The 24,716-nt window shown below is 53.1% G+C and overlaps 2 protein-coding genes across 2 annotated transcripts; one reads left to right on the forward strand and one right to left on the reverse strand.

Moving 5' to 3' along the window:
- Positions 1-379: 379 nt before the first annotated feature.
- Positions 380-4,198, reverse strand: ZIC1 (Zic family zinc finger 1). The gene is made up of 3 exons (XM_022582718.3): positions 3,217-4,198; positions 1,617-1,780; positions 380-935 (listed from the first exon to the last, which is right to left on the reverse strand). The coding sequence occupies exons 1-3, from the start codon at positions 4,196-4,198 to the stop codon at positions 738-740; spliced, it is 1,344 nt and encodes a 447-aa protein (XP_022438426.1). The 3' UTR covers positions 380-737.
- A 4,576-nt stretch (positions 4,199-8,774) lies between these two features.
- On the forward strand, positions 8,775-23,243 carry ZIC4 (Zic family zinc finger 4). The gene is made up of 4 exons (XM_022582714.3): positions 8,775-8,929; positions 11,600-11,684; positions 17,637-18,254; positions 22,768-23,243. Exons 1-4 carry the CDS (start codon positions 8,813-8,815, stop codon positions 23,241-23,243), a joined length of 1,296 nt encoding a protein of 431 aa, XP_022438422.2. The 5' UTR covers positions 8,775-8,812.
- The last annotated feature ends 1,473 nt before the right edge of the window (positions 23,244-24,716 follow it).

Below are 24,716 nucleotides of genomic sequence, written 5' to 3' on the forward strand. Positions count from 1 at the left end.
TACTATACGAATTCTTGACAGGACGTGAAAACAACATTTTACTGCACTAAAGTACTTAGACTTTGGGACGAAATGTTTGCACTTTATACAAAAAAAGCACATTAATACCAATAATATTCTGTTAAATCGACGTGGAGACTGTAATCGTACAAAGTAATTCACATTTTGGTACACATTTACTAGAACATTCTTGCCATTCAGTACAAACAGTTGGCTTTCGGCCGCCCACCCCTCCCCCCTCCGCCCTCCCCCCAGCCCCTCCCCCCTCCCCCAATGCAAAGACCACAACGCCACGATCCCACCCCACCCCCCCGTTCCAACCAAGATATAACTATATACAGAATCCAACAGTACAGTTTTAAGCTAATAATTCTGTATTTACAAGAATGCAAAGAAGAAAGAAAAAAAAAAAGCCGACTCCCAGAGAGCCTGTTCAGATTCCCAGGAGAAACTGGCCCTCGGGGTTGGCGGCATTTGGTCAGGCGACCGCCTTCTCCTCCACCCCCCTCCCACCCCTTGGCTACCAAGCCTTTGCCAAACTAAGAAAAAAAAAAAATGTAAAGGTTTGGTGCTTCTCTCTTACTCGGTCCTGGGTCTATCGGCAGGTTTAGAAAAAATAGGATTAGGGGGTGGGGAGGGGACTCTTTTGATGCTCAGGGTTCTTTCAGTAATATTTTGTATGTGTGTGTGTGCTCAGTCTCTTAAATAGGGTTTTGTTCGGTGTTTTGTTTCTGATTTTAAACGTACCATTCGTTAAAATTGGAAGAGAGCGCGCTGTGGCCGGCTGTGTGGTGGACCGCGGAGGAGGAGGGCGACAGGGAGCTGGTGGTCGGGTTGTCTGTGGAGGGAGACACGATGGTGGGCGGCGTGGAGGACTCATAGCCCGAGCTGGCGGCCGGCGAAGGTTGAGAGCCCTGCGAGGAGGATTCGTGGACCTGCGGGAATAAAGTCGCGTTTTTACAGAGATAAAGACCCGCCGCGGCGGCCGCCTGGGGGGATGAAGGCCGCGCGCTGCCTCCCCCAGGAGCCCTGGATCCCCTTGAACTCCAGGGAGGCCGGACCCGCGGGACTTGGGCTTGGTTGCCCCGCCTCGGCCCAGCAGAGGCTGGGCTCTGCGGAGGGACAGTGCCCCGGGGACTCAACAAAAGAAAATATCTAGGGAGGGGGAGGCTGGATGTGAGGCCAGAGCCTGAGATGGTCCTCACGGCAGCCGCTGAACGTTGCTTGCTCAGGGTTAGGTGAGCCAGCGCTCAGGACCGCGTGCAAGACCCCAACTCTCTGCCCAACGCTGCCAGCCAAGCCGCCATGGCCGCAGCTTCGTCAGCATCATCCCGCTTGGGCTGTCCTGGCTCCCCATCAGTCGCGGCCTCTGCTAAGAGTGCTCACTTCTTTTGATTTTTATTATTAAACAGTAAATTTAGAACGGTCTTGGGTGGCCCCATCTCCTCTCCCAGCCCCCGCCCTCTCTGCCCAGCCCCAGTCAGCAGAGAGGAATCGTTGCCTTTCCGCCTCTGCCGGCTCCTGCCACCGCCCGGCTGCCACTCGCCGCCCGACCCCGGCCGAAGAGCTGAGCGGGTTCTTGGCTCCAAGGCGGGCGGCGAGAGCGCGGCGATTACCTTCATGTGTTTGCGCAACGAGCTGGGGTGCGTGTAGGATTTGTCGCACATCTTGCAAAGATAGGGCTTGTCACTCGTGTGCACGTGCATGTGCTTCTTGCGATCGCTGCTATTGGCGAAGCGTCGGTCGCAGCCCTCGAACTCGCACTTGAAGGGCTTCTCCCCTGGTGCGAAAGGCAAGAAAGAGACAGGTCTGGTTAGAACAAACCCCGCGGCTCTTTTCTAAAAATTAAACAAAAGGAAAAAATAAAAACAAAAATTAAAAAGGCAGCGGCCCAGGGTTAACACTTTGCAAGCTCAAAACCGGGATCTTTAACAAAGTCATATATCTGCATTGGAATTTTAAACATCTGAACTATTTTAACCCTTAATCCAATTAGATCCAGATTTTATTATTTTATTATTATTATTATTATTATTAGTGGTCGTGGTAGTTTTTTAGATCCCAGAGTAGCAGCAGGTCTGGCTGCTGGTTTTTAGGCCCGGGGCTATACAGACGACTTCAGGCAGCTTCTACCTAGCTCTAGGTTTCTAATTTTCACATTCCGGGCCGATTCTCCTGCTGTTTTGCTCTTCTCTCCTCCCCTTACCTCCTCCCCGACGCTCCGCACCCCGCTCGTCGCCGCCCCCACCCCACCCCACCCCTATACACACTCACATTTTATAGGATAATCCGGGCCGAGAGCTCGGCGCCGCAAATTCTTCCCTGGCTCCGGCGTAAAACGCCAAGTTCCAAACGCAGTACTCAGAAATCACCCGGGCAAACCAGGACAGGGAAGCAGACCGGATTCCCGGCCTTGTTGGCCCAAGAGGCCCAGAATGGCCTGCCCGACCCACACTAGGGCCCTGAGCTCGCCGCGAACTTTTCTTTTAACTGCGCCCGACCGGTCTATTTATTTTTAAAGGCCAACTCAGGACATTCGGTGTTTCGAAAAGTCCTCACAGAATCTAATTGACAAAGCGGACTTCTCCGCCTTCTGCTGACTTCCCGACTCCTCAAGCCTGCTCACAAACAAGTCATTACTAAAATCGGGGCTCTTTAAATATACATAAGCCCCCTCAGGCCCGATTGACTTCCTTTCACCATCGCCACCCCCTCTTTTCTGTCTCTATTTTTGTTTCTTTCTGGGCCCCTTCATCCGATCTCCTCCAATTTCCTCAGCTCCTTCCTTTGGCAAAGTCCTCACTAAGGTGCGTGGAGAGGGGATGTTGGCCGAAAGCAAACGTTTAGATTCGCCTGCAGCTGGAGCGGCTGGCGCCTCCGCTGCCGCCGCCGCCGGGAGCCGGCCACCTCTCCCGGCTTCGCGCGCACCAAGGGCTCCGCAAAACAGGGTTTATCTCTCAGCTCTCCCCGCCTTTTTTTAGTTCTCATTTAAAAATCTATACCCCTAGATCCCTCTAATCCGATCCTCTCTGTACTTTACCAGAATTTTAAGCTTCAAACTAAAAACCAGCACATATTTTCGCTGTCTGCCTGCTGGAATCTGACTTCCAGACCCAACCGAGGCCGGGTTTGTGCGCACCCGCCGCTGACTTTTGGATTTCGGGTCCCAGGCCTGGGATAGGGAACGAGGGGTGTCAAGGACAGCCGTTTCCGTACCTGTGTGCGTCCTTTTGTGGATCTTTAAGTTCTCAGAACGGGCGAAGACCTTGCCGCAGCCAGGGAAGGGGCAGGGGAAGGGCTTCTCGCCCGTGTGCACGCGGATGTGGTTGACCAGTTTGTATTTGGCTTTGAAGGGCTTGCCCTCGCGCGGACACTCCTCCCAGAAGCAGATGTGGTTACTCTGCTCGGGTCCGCCGACGTGCTCCACTGTGACGTGCGTGACCAGCTCGTGCATGGTGCTGAAAGTTTTGTTGCACGACTTTTTGGGGTTGGCCAGCTGCTCGGGCTCGATCCACTTGCAGATGAGCTCCTGTTTGATGGGCTGGCGCATATAGCGGAAGAAGGCGCCGGCGCCGTGATGCGCGGCCATGTTCACGTTCATGGGCCCGTAGCCGTGCAGCTGCGGCGCGGCATAGTGGTCTGAACGCGGACTGGTCACCTGGCCATACTGCTCGGGCCGCGGGTACATGTCCCCCGAGAAGCCAAGCCTCATCTGCCCGTTGACCACGTTGGGCGATGCATGGCCCGCCGCCTGCTCGTGAAGGCCGGGGAAGAGGAGGTGGCCCGCGGCGTCCGTGTGGCCGTGTGGGCCCCCGAAGCCCCCGGCTGAAGCGGCGAACAGACTGTGCTGCGCGCTGGCTGCAGCCGCCGCGTCGCCAAAGCCCCGGTTGCGGAACAGAAAGTCCCGCGTGGAGTTGAAGGCTGCGCTCGAATAGGAGCCGACGTGGCCCGGATGGTGGTGATGTCCCAGGGCCGCCGCAGCCGCGTAGCCGGGAGCCTGAGACGTGAAGGCCGTCTGGCCCGCGGAGGCCAGCTCGTGCGAGCTGGGGTTGAGCTTGAAGGCACCCATGCCGTCGGCGAACGGGTTGATGCCCAGGCCCACGTCGCGCTCGGCCACGTCGCCCGCCGAGTGGTGGCGGGACGCGCCAAAGGTGGTCACGCCGATCGCGGGGTACTGGGGGCCGGCGTCCAGGAGCATCGTGGCTGCTCGGGGCGAGCCCCGGCCTCCCCCGCCCCCCCCACCCTCGCCCGCCGAGGAGGGAAAATTAGGAGGAGGAGGAGGAGGTAGTGGAGGAGGAGGAACGGGAGGCGGAGGAAGAGGAGGAAGAAGAAGAGGAGGGAGGAGGAGTCGACCCACCTCGCGAAGTCCTAGCCTGCAGGCAGCGGCGCGGCGCGCCGGGGCGCCCGCCCGGCCAAGCGCGGGGAAGCCTGACTGCTGCGGGCCGCGAGCAAGGCGGGCTCCGGCGCCCGCCGAGCAGACCCTGCCGGCCCGGCTAGCACTTTCTCGCCGCTCAGTCTCTGCCGAGAGGACCCCGCGTCAAGGCTGCCCAGGGAAAGGCATGGAGCATCTCAGCTCCCCAAAAAAACTTCCTCCCGGATTTGTAGCATAGAGGAATGTGAGCGCCGGAGCAGCGACTGCTAGCCCTCTCTCCGCCTCGCGCCGTACGCCCCTCCTCACTTCTCCACTAGCCCCTCGCCCTTTCTTTTCTCTCTCTCTCTCTCTCTCCTTTCTCTCAGGCTCGCCTCCTCGCTCCTTCACTCTTTTTCCCCCTCTGCTTTTTGCAAAAAAAAAAAAAAAAAAAAGGGGGGGTGGAGGGGGAGAAAAAAAAGAAAGAAAGAAAAAGCCAAAGAAAAGGCGCAAATCATGCACAATATTGTCTTTTGCGGTTTATCTTCCTGGGGAGAAACTTTCACCTCCTCAGCCGGGCGGTGAGCGCGAGACTGATAGCAGCAATCATTCCTGCAGATAAATGAATTGAAAGGACGACACCGTCCCCCCCTTGATGAATGGGAGCAGGGGGAGGCGTCACGTGCTGCCGACGCGAGCGCCCATTGGTGTGCCCGCGCTCCCCCCGCCCGCAGCCGCCGCGCCAACGGAGGGCGCGCCGAGGCGCCGCGCGCCTTTCATTGGCCCGCCCGCCTCATCAATCCCAGGTATTGTAAAGCGCTTGACATCCCCTTTTGACAAACAGGGCTGCCAGGAGTAGCAACTTTTTTTTTAGCCAAATTTTTCCCCTCTTCTCATGGAAAAAAATTTTTGCCACGATTTCTTTTCCTTTTCGCAGTCATACACATTCTCTCTCCTCTTTATCCGTATCCCTCTCCCTTTCCCTCTCTATCTCTCTTTCTCTATCTTGTCCTTCTTCAGACCTGCTCTTAGCTGAGCGATTAGCGACTTCGGGCGTCTCCGAGAACAGGAGGCGGGGATGGGGCTGGTAAACACAGCTAAGGCACTTCCAGAATGTCCCGATTCAGCAACTTTCTTTTCTTTCTTTCCCCCTGTCCCCGCCTTGAAGGGCAGCAAAGGAGGCTTTTGTTATTTGCTCCGTTTGAAGTTCGCTTCCCTCTTGCTTCGTCCCCCTCCTGTTTATAATTTAAGATCTCGGGAGCACACAGGCACACACCACTTTCTCTTTACCAGAAATGTGATTTCTGAGGATAACCGGTTGCCTCGATTTTCTCACTGTTATCAAATCAATCAGACTTCCTGCTCCCTCCTCCCCCCAAAAAATAAGCACAGGTGGATGAGAGCTCCAACTTTCCAGGTTCAGGGTTTTTTGTTTTTGTGTGGGGGTTTTTTTTTTAGCAAATTGAAAACATTGTTGCCGATTTTTTTTTTCCTTTCCTGTGTTATTCTTTTCTTTTCTCCCTTTTCCCTAGTCTCCCGTGTCTGCCCCCACTAACCCTTCTCTCTGCACTCCTGTTCCCAACCCTGGCCCCTTTCATTCAGGTAAAACTGTAAATTTCCCAACACGCCATTGTTCTTCAGGACTGCCCAAAGCTCCCTAGAAATCCCCGAATACTTTTTTTGGTATTTAAATCTGCGATAGATAGGACCAATGTAAATTTTGTGACATTCAAACCTTTTCTAGTTCACAAATCAGTCACCCTTGTCACAGTTATTGAAATTCCGCAACTCACCACACCAGGACGGTGGAAAAAGCGGGCGCGGTCTTTGTTGCCGACCAGGCTTTTGATCGCCAGAGAAAATTTACTTACCTTCAGATGAGTGAGCAGAAAAAGAAATAACACTCCCTTTGATTTAGTTAGGAAAATGCAGACATTTGGATTCAGTGCAAACATACAACACTCGCTTGTTTTCGCGATGCGGCCCTCGATTAACCTGTCTTTGCCCAGCGCAAAGTCTATTCAACAACTGCGCGTAGTTGCTTTTTGTCCCGTCCACAAAGAGCCATTGACTATATATTAAAATGATTGTTGAAAGGTAGAGGAGTATGGCACTTAAAAGCAGGAAAAAAAATCCCTGTGACTCAATCAATTAAGGCGAGCAACATTTATGCATTTCAAAAAATGCATGAGGATGCGGGGGGTTGGGGGATGAAGGTTGCATTTCTCCGCAGCTCTGTTTAAAACCCAGCAGCCCAGGCCGAGGGTTTAGCTGAAGCGTCTGCATATTCATTAGGTCTAATTATTTTCTAGTAAGGAAAACACAAAAAGCCAAGAGTCGGAATCCTTCAATTTGCCCTTTGTTTCTAACTTCATTTGGCTTCTTTGCAGCTGAATCACAGCCCTAAACTCTTTTCTCAGACAAAGAGACCTCAACTCATCCTTTCACAGGCGGCCCCGTTAGGAAACTCACCAGTGCCTGGGCGAGAGGAAAATGAAAATGAACATTTTTTGCCCAGTCGCCTGTTCGGGCTGCACAGGCTGGAAGAAGGCAGGGTCAGCGTCGGCCTGTCCTCCTTTCTGGCTTTCTGGTCTTTTCATCGACTAGATTCTCGCTTGGGGCTGGCGAGCTGAGCTGCCCTTTCCCTGGGCTCTCCCTGCTCAAAACTGGACTTCTGTTAGCTGGGATGGTTTCCTGGTGTCTGAAGGAAACTGGCTGAGCATTTGCGCTTGTTGTGCTGGGAAATAGAAATTTGAGAAAGAAAAACAATATCAAATGTTCGGTCCCCAGCAACAAGTCTGAGTGCAGCAGCCCCCGAATTCCCTGCCAGCTTTGAGGGGAACAAGGATGGGGGAATGAAGGCAAAGGGATGGGGCTTGAGGGGCGGTTTTAAAAAAATACTGTTATATACTTTGTTTTTTAAAAAGATATATCGGAGCCACTCAGAGTCTTTTCTGCTGCCTACAAGGGAAATTTGGATCCTGTCTCCACTGCAGTTGTAAAAATCTTATCTGCAAGGAGAAGCTTTCTCTAGAGGCTGTACTGCTTTCACCAGGGAGAACAAATCTTGAACCCACCTCTCCTGCCTTTAAAAAAAAAAAAAAAAAAAAAACAAGGGAGGGGACCTGAGGGGAGAAGGGTAGACGCCGTTGGGAGGGGGAGAGGGAAAATAATTCTTCAAAAAAGAAAAATCAGTCCTCTCCTCTCCTGTTTGTGGAATATCCAAGGGGAACGTTGACAAGAGGGTATTTTTAGGAAACGCGTCCAAATATACAGAGTAAGAGTGAATGTGAGAAAAAAAAAGTTGTGGGTTGTAGAAGTTATCAAGTGGGATTTGCGGCGCTCTCTGCAGGAAACGCAAGCGGCTCCAGTTCAAAGCCACATGCACCAACGTGACATATAAGCCATTAAAATATCATCCTGACGGCTCATTTCTGCTTCATCATACATTCCCTAACTGCTTCCCGAAAGCTGGAAAAGGAGAAATGAAAGATGCCCGCCTCGCTGGAACCACAAAAGAGAGGCTTGGAGGGTTTTGTGGTCCCCCTCAGGCACCTCAAAGTGATGTGCAGAAATGAGGCGATCCCGGCAACAGGTGGAGTGGGGTAAGTGCGTGAGTCCGGGGGGCAGACAGACCGGACCTGTACCCCCAGCAGCGGGGTAGGAGGCACCCAAACCCCACTGGGGTAAGAGGCCCAGCTAGATTTTTCCCCCATCCCCTCCCTCCGCAGCCCCCCAACCGTGGGTACAGGCCCCACCCCGCTGACACTGAGGGGAGGAGGGGGCCCTTCCGCCGAGAGGCTACGCTGGAGATGAGTCCATCCCTTCTTCTGGGGGGCGGTGCAAGGGGGACGAATGGGGCTCCCACTGGCACGCGGACCAAGGGCAGCTTGTTGCCTGCCCGCCTTCCCTCCCCTCTTTGTAAATCGCCTGGGTGCCCCACCGTTGGCCCAAGAAGGGGAGTCGTGGCCCAGAGCTTCCCTCGCCCCGAGTGAGCTGGGCCCGCGCAGGAGGGGGCCCCTGCAGACTGCTTCTCCGTCCTGCCCCCGCGAGGATGGCAGGGAAAGACACGGCTTCCCCTCTCCAGGGTCAAAGGAGCCAAGTTACCCCGGCTGGCAGCAAGATGATGGAGCTTCTCCACCGCTTCCTGACTGGGGATGCCGGCTGGGTCAGCTGCGGGGCCCGCATCCTCGCCTTCTTGCAGTCTGGTCCTGCCTCAGGACGCTGACCGCTGGGACCCGCTCTCTGCGCGCGGCGGGCTGTGGGTTTGGGATTTGACTTTCTTTCTCCCGGATGCAAAAGAGGGCTACGACTGGCTCTCAAAGGAGAAGGCCGCAGCTACCTGGGATTCTGGCCACTACCCTAGGCACATGGAGGCCCTGGAAATTAGGGACAAGTGGGGCGGGAACAGAGTGAGGCTGTGAAACAAAGCTAGAACTGCCCCAAAGGGAAAGTTTGGGGTTGATGAATGGTCCATGGGGACATCTGGGAGCCAGCAAGGTCTTTGGAATGGAGAAGGGGCGTTGGAGGGGCTGGAACTTGGCCTGCACCGTCTGCAGGAAACTCCCTTTGGATCGCAAGGTCATATTTCTACCCCTTTTCCGACAGCATTGGCCTCAGAGCGACCTGCGAAGAGGCACCATGTTCCCTTCCTCTGTCTGGCCGCCGGCGGTTTGTGTGTTGGGGGGGGGTGTTCAAAGGGATGGTTAAATGTCCAGGCTGGTCTTTCAAGCGACCCACTAACGCAGATTCTACTCTGGGCACACGGAGGTCGCCCAGTCTTCAGGCCCCAGCTGGGGGAACCTCAGCTTTTCCCTCTAGGGAACAGAAGAATGAGAAAAGGCCGTCGCACAACCCAGCCTCACAGCCCAAATTCCTGGTGTTTGAGGGCCTGATGAAGGGGAGCCAGGGAGGTTCCGGGTGCAGCTGGCGACAGCAGGCCACGGGAAGAGGCCGGAGCCGTTTTGCCTTTAGCCAGGGAGCTCCCAGACAGCCTGCAGGGCCCCTGCTCTGCACCCGCCCCGCCGGCCGAGCTGTGGCCGAGAGGCGGACATGCCTTTGCCGGCGCTCCTGCGGCTTAATCTGTGTGGAGCAGTGGGGAAGTCTCAGGGACTGAAGTCGCTGGCTTGGGAAGCAGGCTGAAGATGACCTCTGACCTTGGGCAGGCCTGCGCCTGTTAGGGCGACCCCACAATGTGCAGGCTTGGTGTTCCCCCCAAAGAAAAATGATGTCTTTTGCCTGTACCCACTGGCCCACTTTCATAGCTCTCCCCCAGCACGATCAATTACTGAAGCTCATTGGCACCCTTTTCTTGTCTCAAGGGAAAGAAGGCAGATTCCAATAAGTCCCCAGGTTGTGCTCCTGACTGGTGATTCAGTGCCCAGGGCTGGTGTGAGGAGACAAGTCAGGAACAATCTTTCGGGGAAAACCAAGCTGAACATTTTCAGGGCTTTTATATCCCTGGGTTGGCAAGGATCTCAGGTCCAGGGGCCCAGGGGCTGCTCCTAGATTCTCTCACCCCTCCTTCAGCGAGATGACTGGCTTGCTAAGTGGGGTCAGAGTTTGAACCAAAGGAGAAGATATTTACCCAGGTTCCATGCACAGGCCGGTGATGGAGCTGCTACAGGAGCAGCTTAAGGTTGGTCCCAGTTGCCTGAAGTCCAGCCTCTGAGACATTTGTTTGCATGCCTGTGGGTTTATAATGCACAAAAGACTGTCAGGACCTGGGGATAGAAGGGACCCAGGCCTCTTGAAGGGAGGGCTCGAGCAGCATTGTAGGTGTGGACAGAGTTCTTTAGGGAAACTCACACCCATTTCCCTCTGAAGCAAAAAAGTAAATTCTATTAGTTCCAACCAACCAGGACTTTTCCTGTGCCAGACATCCTGCCATGAGGAAATTTTAGAGCAAGGACACCCCGCACGCTGCCCTTCTGTAGGAATGCAAACTTGGGCTTTCTTTCTTTCCTGATTTGTGCGGGAAGGAGCTTATTACCTTTGGGGACAGATGCCTTTTGGTTAGAAAGAATCGAAAATAAATAAAACCCTCTGGGAAAAGGTGAGTCTAAACCCCTACTCCCACCCCTCAGGCTTGGACCCAGAAAAGAAGGGGGAGTGAAAGGTGAAAATACCTAAGCTAGTTCAAGCCCGGGTTGGCGGTTGAGGGAGAGAGAAAGAGATCTTTGAGCATAGAGAACTGGAAAGTCTTTGAGATAGCAGAGGCCCACTTGGATTTGGCCTGTGGTTCAACAAGTTAAACAACTGCTTGTTCTGTGGGCTGGAGTGTCAAGACAGGCAGACGTCCTCATTGACAGAGAGCTTGCTGTGTTTGTCCAGCCTGAGACCTTTTCAATGGCTGTTTGTCTTTCTAGGCCAGATTGAGGTTTGGGGCTGGGTGAACCGCCTCTGTTTGGCTGTTCCACTGCCTTCAGCCTTGCCTGACAGATGCAGAAGTCCCCAAGATGAGTTTAAGGTTTTAAGGTGACCAAAGGCTGGATAGCTCTATCCAAAAAGTGAATTTGATAAGGAATGCAAATATTTTGGGGGTGGGGGTGGGTTATTTCTAAGCTGCTTAACTAAAAAATGTGGACAGCCAGGACCAATTGATAGAAATAATATCCCCCCACCCCAAACTGGTGAATTTTATATTCACTTTCAAAAACCAACTGCGATGGCTTCCAGATGGGTGAGGGGGTGGAAGCCATGCAAGGGTTAGGGGATTCCACACCACCTTGGGCACAACAGGAGCTACACGCCTGCAAAGAAATTACTCTCCTATCAGTTCCAACACTTACAACTCAATTTTTAACCTGCTAACCTCCCAGAGGACACCCAGCCCCCCTTCTCACTAAACTCAATTAATTAATGAACTTAAAGAAAATGATGGGGGCTTCTCAGATTAAAAAGTTTAAATTCTGGAGTGAGAGACCTTTGAACACTGACTGACCGAAAGTGTGCTTAACTCTACCTGTAAGGGAGATCCACAAATAAGTTACGGATAAAAATCTAGCTGGGAAATGATGATTTTTAATATTTTTTTATCAACCAGGATATATTATTTTGCAGTAAATACGGGTAGTTCCCAGCAGAAGACTCTTCTTTCACTTCCAAATTTGAAAATAGTCAAAGAAAACACTGAAAAGATCTTCAGACCAACACTTTCTTTCACTCATACATTCAGACCACACAGTCTTGCCATACGAGCATGTAGGAAATCGTTTAACTAGTGACTGTCTCTCTTTTCTTCCCAAACAGGCTCAAAGTCAGAAAATGAGATACAAGACTTCTTTGGTGATGAGGAAACGAATGCGGCTTTACCGAAACGCCCTGAAAGAGTCGAGTAAGTTAATATCCTCTTTTGAATATTGGTTTGCTGAAGTTATTTTTTAAGTAGGAAGTTATTTTTGTATGGTTTTTTTTTTTTTGGCCTTTTGGTTATGTTGGTTGTGAGTTTGGGGGTGTTTCTTGAATTCCAATGAAACTTAGAACAACACCTTGGTGTTTGATGCATTTGCACACAAATCAGCGACACAACGTCCCACCAGCAGCCAGCTAATCCCCCTCAATGTCTACTCATCTGGACATTCTAGAATTAATATTTGACGACTCTCTCATTGAAACAACCACCCCTGACCTTCTGCAGTTCCACTGTCACATTATTCTATGACATATTCATCTTGAATTCATTTCCGGACGATTTGATTGGAATGAGGTTTGACATGTATTGGCTTACATGAAAGGAGCAGACTTTGATCTTGGTGATGGGGTTTACATGATATGCATCATCTTTACCAGGGACACCAGCCTTCCGCAATGTGGCAGCCACGATGTTCCCACAATGTGGTGTCTGAACAGGGAGTGACTGACAGCCGCTCTGTCAGGAATACCTTCATTGTGAAGAATTTAATTTAATATTCCATTTAGAATAAGCATATGATTTAGGGTTGGGTGTTTCCCCTTTCAGGCATCTAGTTTCCCTCATTTCAACTACACCACCAGCTGATGGTTGCCTCCAAGGTATTCCCTTGTTGGTAGGAAATGCAACCTTCTTAATAAAAGTTAAATGGACAACTTAGGAAATGACTCTCTTCTATTATTTTGGGATGATTTGATGGCAAATTCTCTAGAGAGATGTGGTTATTATGTAAATTCCGTTGTTTTAATTCCTCAGTGCTGGTCTGGAAGATCCTTTAACAATGTTTCTTAATCAGTTGTCAAATGATGGTTCGCTGCGAAATTACATTTTATCCAAGCATAGTTTCTTTCATACGTACTTCCATTAATGATGATTAAAGCCCAAACTTCCATAGAAGAGGGGAGGAATATCTTCCTTTATCTTCAAAATCCTGACAGACCCCTTCTCCTCTGTACGATGTGGGCATGGACCAACGGAAGGCTCCTGGGGCTTAAGTTGTTATTTTTCTCTCCCGCAAGACTAGAGACAACCTCTCACTGGAGGAATCTTGAATTCTGTCTGTGAATAGCCTACGAAGGGATTTGCCCCCTTATTTTGGATGGTACCCTGGCCAGAAACAGGGAAGAAAGGATTGAACAAGTGACTGCAGACCTAGATGCGCAATATTCAGGCAACAAGATTTGTGCTTGGCCAGGCTTTGTGCAGTGGCCCTCAGCTTCTGGGATCCTGGCTCGGGCATAAGCTGCAACAAGATAATCATCATTTAGCATTGTTGAAAAGATGAAAATGGAAAAAATATCCCAGCTATTGATCTGAAATCTCCCGCATTGTTTCCTTTCCAAGGAAGGGAAGTCAGACATTCCCCCACTTAAGCCAGTGATATGAGGAGCTATAACAGATGGTAGGGCCACCAAATATATTTCTATACAGCAGGACTAGGAAATCACTTTATTTTATGATGTTTCTTTGTCACAGCTTGGGTAAACAAAGGTGCTTAGGGCATGATTTCGAGGTCTGGAGGGATGTTTGGAGTCTGGTGGTGGAACTTGCTCCAAATAGGCCCCCATGAAAACCCCCAGTGGTTCTTGAAACTCTGCTGAAGATCTCTGAGCTGCAAATGTATCTTTTTTTTTTTCCTGCAAATCAAGCAGAAATGCTATAACCCCCAGCATGGTTAGGAATAGAATGCTTCAGCCAAACATTTGGTATTAGGGGTAAGTGTGGTGAGATAACTTTTGAAAGAAAAATTCTGAGCACCACTGAGGGACACCACTACTTAGCCTGCCCAATGAATAGTCAATGAAACCTGGAATCCTTGCTACCTGGGCACTGGAAGACTCAAAGGAATGGCCCTGAAAGCTAAAATATGCCTCACTGACATCGGTGCCCCATCTGTCATCTGTGATTAGCTGGATACTGCTTTGGGGCTTATTTCAGAGATACGCCTTGAAGACCCTTATGTAATCACCCAAAGTTCCCTGTTTATAAATATTAGTGAGTAAAATGGCTTTTTTTTCTCCCTATCTCTGTCCCTGAGGAAATGTCCCTCTGGGAGAATGCTTGGTCCCATTGCTGTGTTCAGCCAACCAAGGTGTGAACCACGTGGCTCCAAGGCACTTGCAAAGATTAGGTAACCTTAGCGACCTTAGGTCAACTGACCCCTGACTATTCAAGAAGCATCTACCCAGGATGGGTCCAGATGTTTTCAGTGCTTCAAAAGAAGTCTGCATCTGGGAAGGAGCTCCATGGGGCCAGGTTACTGTCGGTGAATTTGGCTGAATCAGATGTATCTGCCCTTTCACTGTTGGCACAAAAAGCCATACACATGTTCAAAGCTTTTCAAGGGTAAACTTATCAAGAGAGACTGTAGTGCAGTAACAGTCTATTGTATATAACTTCTGCTTCTTATCCCTGGAGTCTGTGGAGTCAGTGCTTAGAATTCGGGGCGGGGGTTCCCACAAATTTGGATGGGAAAAAACGCATCTTTATTTTCGCCGCCTCCTAATGGAATGTTACAGCTTCTTCTTCTGTTATGAGTGTGGGCAAAAGCACAGGACTATTAAAGTTCACTAGCTTCACCAGGTTTCCAAAAGGGTCCACAACCTAAAACAACTTGAATACTCCTGTTCTGTACTGTTATTCAAAGCTTTTGATGCGGGTGTGGTCACGGTGTATATATTAAGTGCTTCGTTTTTGTGCAAATCAGAGTTTTAATGGAAGCCAAATTAGATGGTTAGTTTTGACAAACATCCTGAACAGTAGGTTGTAGATTGCCAACTTTCGGATGGGAAAGAAAATATTTTCACTGTTGGACTACTGCATCAGTGCCCCAGCACTTAGGCCTCAATGCTGCTGGAGGAGTTGACTAAGTTCTATGTTGATGAATGGTTAGGAGAAAGTGCTGGGCAAGGGGCCCCAAAGAGGAATATGCTGGTTTGTTTTTTTGTTTTGGTCTTTGTTGTTTTCAGAACCCTTCATGGGTTTGCCTAGACAACTGTATCATTCAAAAGACACCTGCGTGGTGAGAAGCCTTGAAACCAGCGCTTTGAAGAAGGGAAAACAGGGCAGGAAAACAGAGAGGAGGCACCTGTGGGCAAAAGGGATAAACCGCAGAAAGCGAGAGTGTGGGAGAGGGTGAAAGCCAAGAAAGGAGACAAATCCTCCAAGTCTAGTCTCAACACTGCTGTGTGGAAGCCCTTGGTTTCCAGAGCAGAAGGGCTTCAGCTGTCAAATGCTCTCCTTCAACTTTTTTTTTTTTTTTTTTAATGCTAACTCAGCATCTATTGGTAGCTTGCTTAAGCTCTTCCGGCCGGAGGAGCAAAAAGACCTGGACTTGTCAAAGCCGAGGAAAATTGTTGTGGAAGTTAATCCCTCGCTAAATTGCGGCACTGAGCCAGGAACAATGCATTAAATGAAGAAAGGCTCAAAGAATCTGCCAACCATTATAAATAAGTTAATTATTTTTAAAAATTTAAAAGAAACCGTTATTTACTGACCAGGAAATGTTTAAGAATAGTTCTTGGTGCTGGAGATGGCTGGGGCAGCTCAATCAACTTCATCAGAGTTCCTTGTAATCTGTCCAAACTTCTCACCTCTGCTAGGGGAGTGGGGTCTTTTACTCAATCCTTCAAACTTCTCTTAAAAACCCAAGTCTTTCATTGCTTTGAGGGCACTTTCTATGGCTGCCGGGGAGCCCCGAGAGAACTTAGGTTGGCATTTTCGGCTACTGAGTGCAACGCAGGCTTGAGGGCCAGCAGCACTTTAAATCGCCGGGCGATGCAGCCGGCCCTAGCCGGTCGGCACAAACAAAGGACACTCCCCCCTGTTTATGCCACACTCGGCTGGTCCAGAACTGAAGGTTTCTTCCACCGGCCGATCCCCACCCCAAGACAGAGGAACCCGCAGCCCGGGAGGGCATCCCGCGAGAGGAGGCCGTGGCCCGAGGTCGCTCTCACAGCCTGGGCCGGGAAACGTGGCCTCGGCTCTAGGCAAGCGAGTAGAGACAGAGATTCCGGCCGCGGGCAACAAGTGGCCAGAGGGAGCTCAAAGTGGAAACGATTCTTAAGTTCCCTTTTCCAAAGGCTCCGCCCGGCGGCAGAGTACAGAGCTCAGGACCGCAATTTGATAGTGGGAGAGAGACCTGGGGTGGGGACCCGCTCCGCCTCGCTGCGCTCCCCTCGCCTTTATTTCTTTGGCCCGTCGCCCGCTGGTCGGTGTGATTTGCGGCGGGAAGGATTCTTAGGCCCTCTTGGGAGGGCGGTATGGGTTCGAAGCTAGCCTCTCCCAGGTCATCACCGTCTCCGGCCCAGTCCTGGGGCTCGGTCCAGGGCCAGATTCTTGGGTCCGCCAGTCTCTGGGCGCTCCAGGCACCCGGGAGGAGGGGCCGGCAGGGCTAAGTGGGGAGAAGACAGAGGGGGAGGGGAGAAGAAAGGATCCAAGTAGGAAGGCGAAGAGTGCTCAGGGGTTTCGTGTAACTGAGAGCGAGAGCTAGAGAAAGAACGAGAGCGAGAAAGCTGAGCGACGCGAGAAAATTTGGAAAAGCGAGAAAACAAAATTAGGCGCAAGGGCTGTTAGCCTAGGATCGCCCCCGCTCCCGGCCTCCTAGTCTGCAGCCGCCTTTCCTCCCAGGATCCCGGCCCTCGCCTCCTCCCGACTCCCGGGACAAGCTGCCGAAGCAGGCCGCAGTCCCCGCGCTCCGGGTGCTGTCCATCGGCCCCAGCAGGGCTGGGGGGTCCGGTCTGCCCGGAAGGACTTTACGTGCAGCGCAACGCCCCTCCCCAAAGCCGTGGGGAATGGAGGCATAACCCAGCCCCGCTCACTTCCAAGAGCGGCGAGGCAGAGCAGGTCTACCCAGCTTTCGGGGAGAGAAGGGGGAGGGGCTCACGAGTAGAGAAAAGAATCCGCGCCCGGGTCAGAGCGCATGAGCAGTAGAAGCGCGAGCTGGGGGGTGGGGAGGGGAACGGGAGCAGTTGTGACTGTGTGTGTGTGTGTGTGTGTGTGTGTGAGAGAGAGAGAGAGAGAGAGAGTGTGTGTGTCCCCGTGCAGAGGGGCCTGTCATTGCTGACGTCGGACCGGGACGCGGGCCAATGGGCGACTTAGGCGATTGTTCCTCTCGGCGGGCCCGGACCACGGCCCCGAATCTCTATTCACTATCTCACGCGCCCCGCTGCTGCCTCTGTAGTATACAGGATTTCAAGTAGGCATTAAAGACTGATAGGGAGAAAAAAAAGTCACAACCCAAAACTTGAGGTGGGGGGGAACTTTGCAGAAGTTGTCTATGGCTGTTCTTTCCCCTCCCCGCTGTCAGGTGACGGTGGCGTGAGCGCCCCGACCTAAGGAGCTCCGGGGAGTCCCGGCCGGGATGCAGCAGGCCTCCCTCTCCCAGCCGAGCTGGGCGCTGAAATTCGTATATATGGCCGGGGCTCTTGGGCACCACCACCACCTACAACATCACCACTTCCCCCACCTCCACTCCCCCGCAGGGCGCCGCGGCCCCGAGGGCCTTGGGGAGTTGGCCGCCAAAGCGCGCTCGGAGCGCCAGTTGGACCCCTTTGGAGCAGAGCCCAGGGGCACCCAGCAACCCACAGCCTCAGCATTGCGCACCCCACTACCCCTTCCACCCACCCCGCCGCCACCATCACTCTCCTGCTCATGAAGCGACAGGGGGCTCTACCGAACAGCCGCCCATCCGGACCGCGGTGGAGGCGCTTGGCCTCGCGTTGTCCGCCCGGATCGCAGCCGCCGCAGTCTGGCTTTCGGTGCCGGCGTTGACCACCGAGGCCGTGGTGCGGCTGGGCTGGGCCTGCCCCCTGGGGCCGGGTAGGACGCTCAGCCCTCGCCACCCGTTCTCACTCGCGCTATTTGTCTCAACAACAGGTAGCAGCTCCGGACACCATGGCCCCCAGCTCGCTGCCGCCTCCAGCCCCTCGGTGTTACCGGGCTTTCACGAGCAGCCTCCCCAGGCCTCCCCTAGCTGCACTTTGAACGGACTCCTGCGTCTGGGGCTCCCCGGAGACATGTACGCACGGCCCGAACCCTTCCCGCCGGGACCTGTGGCCCGCAGCGACGCCCTGGCAGCTGCCGCAGCCCTGCATAACTACGGGGGCATGAACCTGACCATGAACCTCGCCGCACCCCACGGTCCCGGCGCCTTCTTCCGCTACATGCGCCAGCCCATCAAACAGGAGCTTATCTGCAAGTGGCTGGCGGCCGACGGCCCCGCACCCCCGCACCTCTGCTCCAAAACTTTCAGCACCATGCACGAGCTGGTCACGCACGTCACCGTGGAGCACGTCGGAGGCCCTGAGCAGAGTAACCACATCTGCTTCTGGGAGGAGTGTCCGCGCCAGGGCAAGCCCTTTAAAGCCAAATACAAACTTGTAAATCACATCCGCGTGCACACGGGCGAGAAACCCTTCCCTTGTCCTTTCCCGGGGTGTGGCAAAGTCTTTGCTAGATCAGAAAATCTCAAAATACACAAAAGAACTCACACAGGTCAGTATTCGCCACTGTCTGTCTCGTTCGGACCCTCTGGGGAGGCAGGGGGCCTCTTCTGGGCCCTCGGAGCTGGATTTCCTCAAGTTCCACCTGGGCGGGGAGGGGGGATATTTTGGTGTTTCCATGAGCCAAGTTCATAAAATATTAATTATGCCCTTCAATTAGAATCACAGAAGTTTCCTGAGGCTGTGTGTGGGAAGGATAGTATGAGATTTCTGCTCTGGGGGTTGGGAAGGGGATGCTTGGGTTTCTGTGTGTACAAATGTGTGGTCCCTGCTTACGGAGTTTGATTTTAAGGCATTTTAAAGGGCACTGTTCCCCAAAGTTGTAAAGACATAGGAACAATTTAATTTTTCCCTGTCCCTTTGGAATTGTGTGAGGCACACTCTTCCAATAGTCAGCCTGACAACCTGACTGCCACCTGAATGGAGAGCGCACCAGGCCCTTAGTGACTTCTTTAGGATTTGAGGGTCTCATGGGCTAATTTTGCCCCGGTTTTGGAGCCTTGGCGACCCACACTCGGGACGTTTCACAAACCCTCCCTTTTGCTTTAGCAGAGACCCAAGGAGACTCATTCACCTTAAATGTCATTTACTGAGCTGTTAAGTGAAATGGGGACATGTGTCAACCACATCTGTTACTTCTAGTTAACAGAAAGAAAAGGAGCCCTCTCAAAAGCCTGCAAAGTTGAACTCCTCTGGCCAGAAACATCTCTAATTAATGCAATTGCAAGGAGAAAGTTTTCACACTTCCCAGAACAGCCTGTGAAGTTACATTAATTAGTTTAGCAGCCCGATGTTTGTATTCTTCTTAGCTAGGGTTTTCTTGCCCTGGCTTCCTCAAAGTTTAAGAAGTCAACATCTCCCCTCCTCCATTTTGGGTGCGGGAGAAGGGGACCGATGGGGGAGACAGAGGGGATGAAATAAGTTCCAGCTTGGTGCCCCACTTCTACTCCCTGGCACTCTGCCTTACGCACGTCTATTCTTGGTGAAAACATCCTCAATTATTAGAGTCAAAGAACTCACCCAGGTTGGCACTACCCGGGAAAGAAGCTTGCTAAATCCCACCTTCTCCGCCCAAACCCTTCAGTCTTGGGGAAGGTCCCTGGCTAGGACATTGGCACACTCGGAGGCCAGGTTAAAGTCCACTTTTAAGTCTCCTACTTTATTTCGGAAATGTATAGTTTTTCTGAGCTGTTTCCAGGATTCCTCCCCCCACAACCTCTCGCAAGCATTTGTCCCCCCACTCCTCCCTCCCTCCGATTTTTATCCAGGGGAAGAAGGAGAGAAGTGAGACCCAGATCGCCGCCCTCAGGCTCCCTATTCATTGAGCTGGCGGCCCGCACCACGAAGGTAGACTCGAAGTCCTGAGCCAGAGTAGGAACTCATTTTTAATGACAGGGGGGTTTTAAACAAACTTTTACTGCTCTTTGCCGGCCTACTGTTTGAAGTCCGTGAAGCAGAAAATGGTTAAATTCTCAGTGCAATCGACCTACAGCAGAGAATCAAGTTCAGTGCGCCCGAGCTGGCTCAGGTTTGCGTCTATTCAGAACAGAATTCTAAGTGCATCCTTTCCCTTTCCACTGGCAGTCCTGATTCATTATCACCGGAGTTAAAAAAAAAAAAAAAATCTACAGAGCCTCTCCTGCTTGGGCGTTTCCCTCAAACCCTCCTCCTAAGTAATGAAAAGAGGAGAAAACAACAACAACAAAATGTTTCTCAAATGGCAATAGACCTCACTACAAATTATTCATGAAGACGGTTCTCGATTCAACAGGAAAATAATTGCCTTTTCAAATATTAATGGCGTTTCATTTCCTCGAGTCGCGGAAGCGGCGAATAGGCTGCTTTCTCAGGAGTTGAGATTTTCTGGGATCTGAATCCAGGGCCTGGCTTCGGGGGCAGCGGCTCCGATCCCACTCCGAAAGCTTTCGCTTTGCGGCGGTCACAGAAATCCCGGAACAATGATGCCGCCGCAAGGGAGACGCGGGCCTGCCGCCTTTCCCGGGACCCCTGTGTTGCGGGCTCACCCCACTCTCCCAGGCAGTCGGTAGAGGGAGGTAGGGCTGGGATCCGAGGCAGAGGAGAAGAGACCGCGCCGGGGCGGAATGCTCGCACAGCCCGGCCCAGCCACAAGTGCGAGAAAATGGCGCGACTCGAACCGCCCCGCCACTGCCAACTTTGTCCGGCGGGCCTGGCGCCGGGCCGGGTCAGGGCCTCTCGCGGCTGCTGAGGCTCTAGGAGGAGACTCCGGGCCTTTTAGGACTCAACCTCAGGCCGAGGCTACTCAGGGCGGGCTGCGGGGTCCCGGCCCAACCCTGCTTCTCCACATCCATCCACCCACCCACCTAGGGCTCAGCGCCCAGATCTGGTGGGAGGGAGAGGGCGGGAGGCTGCGTGTTGGGTGGGGCGGGGGGTGCGCAGAGTTAGGCGAGGAGTCCGGGGCTCCTCCCGCTGCTGGGGAGAGGCCGGGAGGGCGCGGGGCCGCGGCCTCACCTGGCCTCCCAGGGGCCTTGGAACTTCCAGGCTGCCCATATCACCTTCAGTGCCCTGCTTTTTTTGCCTCAGTACCTCGTCTGGAACGAAATCATTGTTTCTGTTTTACATGAATGTCCAACAAGGCGCTCACAAGATGGGATATGTGTGTGGGGGGGGGATACTTGGGGGGTGGCAATCAACCTCAAATTCTATTTCTCCTCTGTTGTCTTAGCAGATCTTGATTTCTTTTGCAGGTCCTGAATTACATGATTCCTGTAAGTGATTTTAGAAAGAAAAGACAGAAGGAAGGGAGGAAGAAAAGTTTTAGTTTTGCAGATGCTAACAGGGATCAGAGGGGAGAAAACGAGGGGCACATAGGGACATAGGGTTTATTGTGCATCTTTCTAAATAAAACTGTACCGCTGTGCCGAGAAACGGCAGATGCCAGCACTGTCCAGTGTTCCACTGTACGAACAATACTCCTGCAGCGGGAGGACGCAGCGGCCGCGCAGTGCAGGAGCCCTGGGCTCTAACCCGGTGCCGTGCGGAGGCGAGGGTTGTGCGCAAACCTCTGGCTTTACCTAAGCCTCAAGAGGACTCGGGAATAGGGGCTTTGTTTATTCAAACCTGCCCCAAAGCACCCATCTTTCCTGGAAGCGGTGGGAGAAGCAACCCCAAAGGCAACATTCCACCAGCCGGGCATCTCTCCCTCCTTAGCCAGACGCTTGGCAGTCTCTCCCTCAACCCAGGGCGCCCGGTAGCATCCATTTGTTGCAGCACCCGGACATTTCTTTCTCTCCTTCCTTTAGCATCTGCAACTCCAGAGGAACCTGGGCTTCCGGGTTCTTGGGGTCCTTTCCTCCCCCACACGCTAGCAAATCCAGCCGGCGGTGAGCTCCCGGCTTGGGACTCTGTCCTCGGCCAATATTTCCACCCTAGCGCGCGCTCGCGCCTTCCCGCGGCTCTACAGGGCATCACACCACTGATCAGAGCCCCTCCCGGGCCTACCCCGGCTGCCCGCTTGCCCTCCGGTCCGCGGAGCCAGGCCTCGCCTGATCGCAGAAGCTGCGCTCATCCTGAAGCCACCGCGACCACGGGTGCGATCGCGGGAATGGCCCCGGATCCCGCTTGGCCCGGGCAGAACCTGCCTTGCCGGTTTCTCGGCTCAGGCTGGGGAGACCGGACCGTGGGCCATGGGTGGTCTAGGGAGGCCGCCCGGCCTCTCACAGTCAGTTCGGACTGGGAGAGCCGGCTCTCCGCGGCGGAGTCTCCGGGAAGCCGCTGGAGCAGCGTAATAAAATATTATTGCCGGCGCGAGTATCTGGAGGGATCCCGGAAGGTTTAGGCAAGATTTGAAGAATGCTGCTAAATGTTTGCCCTCAGGGGGTAGAGGGGAAGGGGGAGGGGGCTCTAGTCCCCGTAAAAATCGCGTCTGAAGTGAATTGCTCAGAGTACCTCTCCCTGCAGCACGAATGCACATCATGCACATGCCGTGTGCATCGGCTGCGCATCCTGATATTATTCCATCGCTTTGGCGTTTGCACAAAACCTACTTTAAGAAACAATTTGGGCCAGGATGTGTTTGGGGTGGACCGCTGGGCGGGGAGTGGGGAGCAAAGGCATTTGGCTGTAACAGCAATTTTGAGCAGATGCGAGTTCCTCAGTCAACTCTATTCTCCGGGCAAAGGTGCTTCTGGCTCCAGGTGGAGAAAATCTGGAGGAAAACAAACGGAGTGGATCAGGATTTTCCAGGAAGGAAACTCGACTAAGATGGAGTCTTTGTTTCTCCTGCTCCGTCCCCTCCCCCCAGGTCCCGGCGGGAGAAGGGGAGGGGGGAGGCGTGCAGGAGGGAGCTCAGGGGGCGCGCTCTGAGCGGGGAAAGGGGGTGCCGGGCTTGCGGCGCCGGAGAAAGAGGTTTCCGAATTTTTTGGTGGCTCTCTTCCCAAAAATGGCAGAGAAATTGGGGTAGGGTAGTGAGGCCGAGCCGGGGCCACAGCCCACGCGCACTAATGTCTCTGCGTTGCCTCCACCAGGGGAGAAGCCCTTCAGGTGCGAGTTCGAGGGCTGCGAGCGGCGCTTCGCCAACAGCAGCGACCGCAAGAAGCACTCGCACGTGCACACGAGTGACAAGCCCTACACGTGCAAAGTGCGCGGCTGCGACAAGTGCTACACGCACCCCAGCTCGCTGCGTAAGCACATGAAGGTGCACGGGCGCTCGCCGCCACCGCCCAGCTCTGGCTACGACTCGGCCACACCGTCTGCCCTCGTGTCGCCCTCGTCGGACTTCGGCCGCGAGCCCCCGGTGGCCTCCTCGGCGGTGGTGGCGGCGCGTAGCGCCGACCTGAGCGAATGGTACGTGTGTCAGGGCGCGGGCCCCGCCCCCGCTGCCCCCGCTGCCCCCGCAGCGCCCCCAAGCCCCGCGCAGCCACCTGGCCCCGCCGCCGCCGCCTTCGGTGCCAGTGTTGCTGTTGCGGTTGCTGCTTCCGCGTACCCTGACTGCCAGGTCTAGGCCGGGTTATTGAGGCTTGAAGAGAGAGTGAGGAAGGAAGCAGGGAAGGCAGGAAGGGAGGAAGGTCACCACTAATAGTTGTTAGAGCTCAATGAATATGCTGCTATAATGTCCATTGTCTTAAAATATCAATATGGTACCCATATGGATTCTACAGTCACATCCAGCACCGCCCCCCCCCAGACGCCCTCATGACTGGGTAGCTTGAAACCAGGGTTGGGATAAAGAAAATAGAGAAAGAGACAGGCAGAAGGTAAACAAGAAAACATATTAGGAGAGTTTCTGTGCAATCTCGGCCACTGCAGTCGGCAAAAGTAACACCGCAAAGTCCTTGTGTGGTTCACAGAATGGGAAATGTTTTCCTGGAGGCCTGGGCCTCCCGGATAGCCACAACTACTCCGTTCCCAGCTCCCAGTCGGAGCCTCCTCGGAAGTTCCTGTGGCGGGAAGGTGGCAGAGGGAATTCCTGAGCCGTTGTCTTCCGTCCTCTTTCCTTCCTCTTTTGCCTCCCTACACTTCCCCTCCCCCAGCTATTTAAATCCCAGATGCAAAATTTTCCAACCGCTTCAATAAAGGAGATGATAGGGAAGAGGGGGGAGGTTCAGCATCTTCCCTAGGGATTTTATGCCCCTCCCCCAGAGACTGGCCCAAGCACACAGAGACATCTGTCTGCCTGTCTGTCTGCTCTGTATGCATTATATACTGGGGGTAAGAGGGGAGTCCAAACAACAGGAATTACAGACAAAAGAGCGGTAAAGGGGCTTTAAGATTCAATGCTCTGAGGCCTCCTGAGAACAATCACCCTCTCCTCACACCCCACAATTGTTGAGGAGCTGCCTGTGGAATCTTTTGGGTGCTTGGCATTGGGGGTGCAGAATGGGCCAATGATGTCACTGAGGCCAGACCTCCACAGCAAAGGGATCCAGCTTAGGCTACAGAGTCTGGACGAATCACGTCAATTCTGTGATGGTCTTTGTCAAAAATCGCACAATGTTGGTCTTAGTTTTAAATTTTAAAAAGGCGGGGGGGGAGGGGAACAAGAGATGAACTGCAATAATAAATGTTTTAAAGGCAAACACCCAATGGGTCTAGATTGAATGTGTATGTGATATGCTGGGTACCAAATCCCCTGAAAAGGAACCAGATGTTGGGGGCAGGGAAGAGAAAAAATCTGTGCAATTGTTGCCAAGGGAGGAAAAAAATCAGGGCCTGGTTCCCAGTCTGTCACCCTCTGCAGGGAGGATGGTGCTGCTTCAAATTCTTGCTAAGATTTGGGGTGGGGGGGAACGTGAATAAAACGGAGGGGAAAAAAGTTTTGGTAGACCCATCCCACTCCCCTAAGAATTTGGAGATAAGTAGGGGTGTGGTACTCCTACCTAGGGGGAGCCCCCAAAGAGCTCAATTTAAAAAGCTGAGCCCAGCAAACAAACCCTGATTCTGCCACTCTGCTGGATTTTCTTCTGTTCTTTCCTCT

Source organism: Delphinapterus leucas, chromosome 4, assembly GCF_059928025.1.
Source record: "Delphinapterus leucas isolate spDelLeu-1000000601 "Yukka" chromosome 4, BTC_Dleu_Yukka2, whole genome shotgun sequence".
Lineage (NCBI taxonomy): Eukaryota > Metazoa > Chordata > Mammalia > Artiodactyla > Monodontidae > Delphinapterus > Delphinapterus leucas.